At 61.7% G+C, this 3,754-nt stretch overlaps 1 protein-coding gene across 1 annotated transcript; it reads right to left on the bottom strand.

The window, feature by feature from the left end:
* Positions 1-1,255: 1,255 nt before the first annotated feature.
* LOC119103031 (CWF19-like protein 2 homolog) lies at positions 1,256-3,254 on the bottom strand. Its single transcript, XM_037226483.1, is given in 5 exon segments — positions 1,256-1,664; positions 1,666-1,826; positions 2,168-2,381; positions 2,383-2,669; positions 3,212-3,254. Coding segments are annotated over 5 exon segments (1,044 nt in total). The 3' UTR covers positions 1,256-1,325.
* Positions 3,255-3,754: the final 500 nt, after the last annotated feature.

Raw genomic sequence — 3,754 nt, 5'->3', positions numbered from 1 at the left:
CCCAACCCGTGGCTGCGGAAGTCAACGAGGCCAGACAGGTGGCACGTGGCTGTTGGTACCACGAGTCGCCCAGTGCTACTGCAACTGAGTGAACTCTATGAATCAGGGAGAGGGCCTTCATTCAAACAGAGGCCCCGAAACCACGGAGGGGCCATAAAGAGTCCTATTCCGTCAAGATTCCTATGAGGTCAAGGAATCTTGGTTAAGCGAGCATACCGTATGGCCAGATGCTTCCTGACGCAGTGGGCTATCGCGCGCGTAGCACACGAGTGCAAACGGCCGAAAGGATTCGAGGTGACGAAGTACCACAATTTGTTATGAAAGCAATGCCCCTGCATTAAATAGGCACAACGACCATCACCAGAACGGCCTAACTTCGCAAGGCGACGACGTCCATGACACCAATGAGATAACCTGGAACCCGTTGGGAACAAAGACCTACCATCTCCTCAACACTCATCGCCGGATGTACGAAATCAACAGCATCGAGGTCATTACGGTGCGCCAATATGTGGGCAGACAACGGGGCCCGAACACGATTGAGGCATCCAAGAATGTCCGGTGACTTCCCAGACGGTTCATGGCCTCCAAACAGCCGCAGCGTCGTGAATGCATGGTAACCCCGGCACCTAGTGTGGCATTCCGCCAATTATGACGTCTGAGGGTCACCCCTCCCTCCGAGAGCGCAGTGGCAAAACAATACACACAATGACGCTGTAATCCGTGACCTTACCCAGCACTGAAATATGACAGAATGTTCCACATTGATCACGGGACAATCTAACGAATTAAGGTATTAAAGACTTGGAACATTGTCAAGAAAGATGTTGATTAAAATAACCCATTCTGAGAATTCCGAAAGCCTACCATGGAAATTTTGAAGCAATTCTTGCGAACAAAAAAGATTGCTCTTCCCATCCAAAGCGGTCGACGGCTAAAATGGAAGGCGACAATCGATGGACGGTCGCATAACCCAAGGTCATATCGTTCATAACGCGCAAGATTCCCACCCAAAATAGGCTGTCGTCATTGGCGGTAAAGGCTCGACGACTGCTTGCCTCAATGAAACAGAAACGCACGAGGCAAAACAAACACGAGGAAAGCGCCATCGTAACTAAAGCGTAACGCCCGTAGTTTTACACACCCTCGGTTACCAACGTCTCCGAAAATCTGAGCTGGTCACGTACCCTGTTATTGAGCATCACAGAACAACTATCAGTCCATTCATAGCTGTATTGTACTTCAACTGTGTTTCCGCAAATATCTGCGTTTCTCACATTTTTTTTATCCTGTGCATGCAACCAGATCACTCGTTTTTTGTAAAGTCATGCGGCCCCCAGTGCTTCGAAGAACTCCATGACTTTCTTCCGTTGTTCATCGAGGGACTCATTTCGCGATCGCCTCCACGCTGAGGGCTCCAGTTCCAGCATGCCACCGATAACCTCCTCCGCGAATGTGGCCGGAAACAGCTCCTCGTCCTCCACCACGTGGGCGAAGCCGGGCTGCAGTCCGAAGTCCACGAAGAAGTACGGCAAGCCCTTTGGCACAGCTCTGCGCACATCACGACCACGCAGGTCCACCACCTTCTTGTTCTGGCTCCACTCGGTCTCGCTCTCCTCCAGCGCCTTCTTGAAGTAGATCGGCGCCAGGTCGCCGCTTTCCGCGCGGCACCGGCACCGCCTGCAGCACCGCGTGCGGGTACGTGCGTAGCTTCACCGCGCTCTCGAAGAACACCACGTCCTGCTCCATGGTGGCGAACATGGCCACGAGCGCAGCGCGGAACCGTTGTACCTCCTCCCAGGCGTCCTCGTCCAGGTCCAACCAGGCTGGTGACGTGCTGCTTGCGGCACCAGCAGGCAGTGGCCGGCCGTCAGCGAGCGGCCGGCAGGCAGCGCCAGGTAGCTCTTGGCGCCCAGCGCCGCGATCAGGTGGCGCAACGTGCGCCGGCTGTCCAGGCAGCGGTCCGCAGCGCTCAGCACCGCCGTTGCTGCGCCAGCGCGCGCGCCGCCTGCCGCTCGTCCTCGGCCAGCGCCGGCTGGGCGCGACCGGCGCGCTCGGCCAGCACGTCGTCGAGGCCGTGGTCGTCGTCGAGCCGCTGACGGACGCCACCGGCGGTCAACCGCGCCAGTGCCGCCGCCTCGTCGGCCGGCGTGGTGCGGCCGCTCACGCTCGAACATGTCGCGCAGCTGCAGCCGGTCGTCGTCGGCGAAGTACTTGGTGCGCTCGGCGCCGCGGTGCGTGTCCGGCTTCTGCCGCTTCGAGGGCCGTTCGCTGGTCGGCGCACGCGTCCCCTTGCCGACGACGATCACCACCTGCTCAGCGGCGGCGCGGCTCGGCCCGACGGTGGCGCGCAGCCGCCGCGCCGCGTCCAGCTGCCGCTGGCAGCGTCGCCACCACATCGTCGTCGCCGTTCAGCTCGGCTTTCAGTATTTTGGCGGCTAGCGCGTTCATCTCCCCGTCCGTCAGTGGCTTCGCGCTTCCAGAGCTGTCCCTGTCCGTTTCGCCGGAGTTGGGGCTGTCGTCAGCAGAAGTGGGAGAACTCTGTACACGGGGCAGGTCACGCGGCGGGGAGCCGCCTCTTCTCTCGGCCTTTACCCCGATGCGAGAATCACCTGGTGAGGTCGCGGCCGTTTTGCTCCATCCACATTTGGACCCCCCGACGTCGGACCCTCTTTCCCTTCATCTCTGTCAACACTGTACCGCTTTTGTTCGCCCGAGTTAGGGTCGTCGTACACGTCAGGTTTTCGCCTACCGGGGCTTATGCTTCTTCGCTCCCTAGTCATGCTTGGTGTTCTATCTGTGCTCTTCGTTCGTCTTCGCTCACTGCTTCCACTGCGCCGCCTTTCGCGACGTCTGCTTCGTCTTCGCTCTCTGCTCCTGCTCCGTCTTCTTTCAGAGTTGGTACTGCGCTGCTTTTCTTGACTCCCATTTCGACTCTTTTCTCGGCTCCTGCTCCGTCTCCGCTCTCTGCTCCCGCTCCGTCTCCGCTCCCTGCTCCTGCTTGGTCTCCGCTCCCTGCTCCTGCTCCGTCTCCGCTCCCTGCTCCTGCTTCGCTTCCGCTCCCTGCTCCTGCTCCGACTCCGCTCCTGGCTTCTTCTGCGCCTCCTTTCATCCCCACCGCCGGCCCCGTCCTTGGTGCGGCCGCGTCGCCAGCCCCTGGCGCCCTGAGCTGGCCGCTCGGCGGCGGCGCCGGCCGCCGGCCCGGCCGCGCTCCTCCGCTCGGCCGCGTCCAACATTGCCTGCAGCTTCTCCATGGAGCCCCAGCGCTCGGCCACCACCTCATCAAGCGGCCGGCCCTGGTCGGCCGCCTGCTGGCGGGCGCGCTCGAGGGCGCGGCGCAGCCAGCCGGCGCCTCCGTCGCCCACCGGCCGCGCGGCGGCCGGTGGGTCACCCGGGTCACGCCACTTGAGCGCCTCGTACGCCTGCTGGCGCTGGCGCTCCTCCTCGGCGCGCGCCTGCTGCTGCTTCGTCTGCCGGCGCCGGTCGCGCACCTCGCCGGAGGTAACGCCCGCGAACAAGCCCTCCACGCTCATCCACTCGTCGCGCTGGGGCTGAGTGGCGTCGGAGGGCGACGGCGGCGCGCCGGCCGGAGCAGCGGCCGAGTGCTGGGTGCCGCTGGCTGAAACGGCCGCCGCTTCCGTCGCGCCGGCCGGAGTGGCGGTGGGCTTCTCGACCCACTGGTCGCTGCTGCTGCTGTCACTGCCTGGGCTCGAATTGCGCTGCTTGTGCTTCTTCTTCTTCTTTTTCTTCTTAT

Source organism: Pollicipes pollicipes, unplaced genomic scaffold, assembly GCF_011947565.3.
Source record: "Pollicipes pollicipes isolate AB1234 unplaced genomic scaffold, Ppol_2.1 Scaffold_5724;HRSCAF=6776_pilon_pilon_pilon, whole genome shotgun sequence".
In the NCBI taxonomy this organism is placed as follows: Eukaryota; Metazoa; Arthropoda; class Thecostraca; order Pollicipedomorpha; family Pollicipedidae; genus Pollicipes; species Pollicipes pollicipes.
The sequence above is the reverse complement of the archived record's forward strand: the minus strand, read 5'-3'. Positions and strand labels throughout refer to the sequence as shown.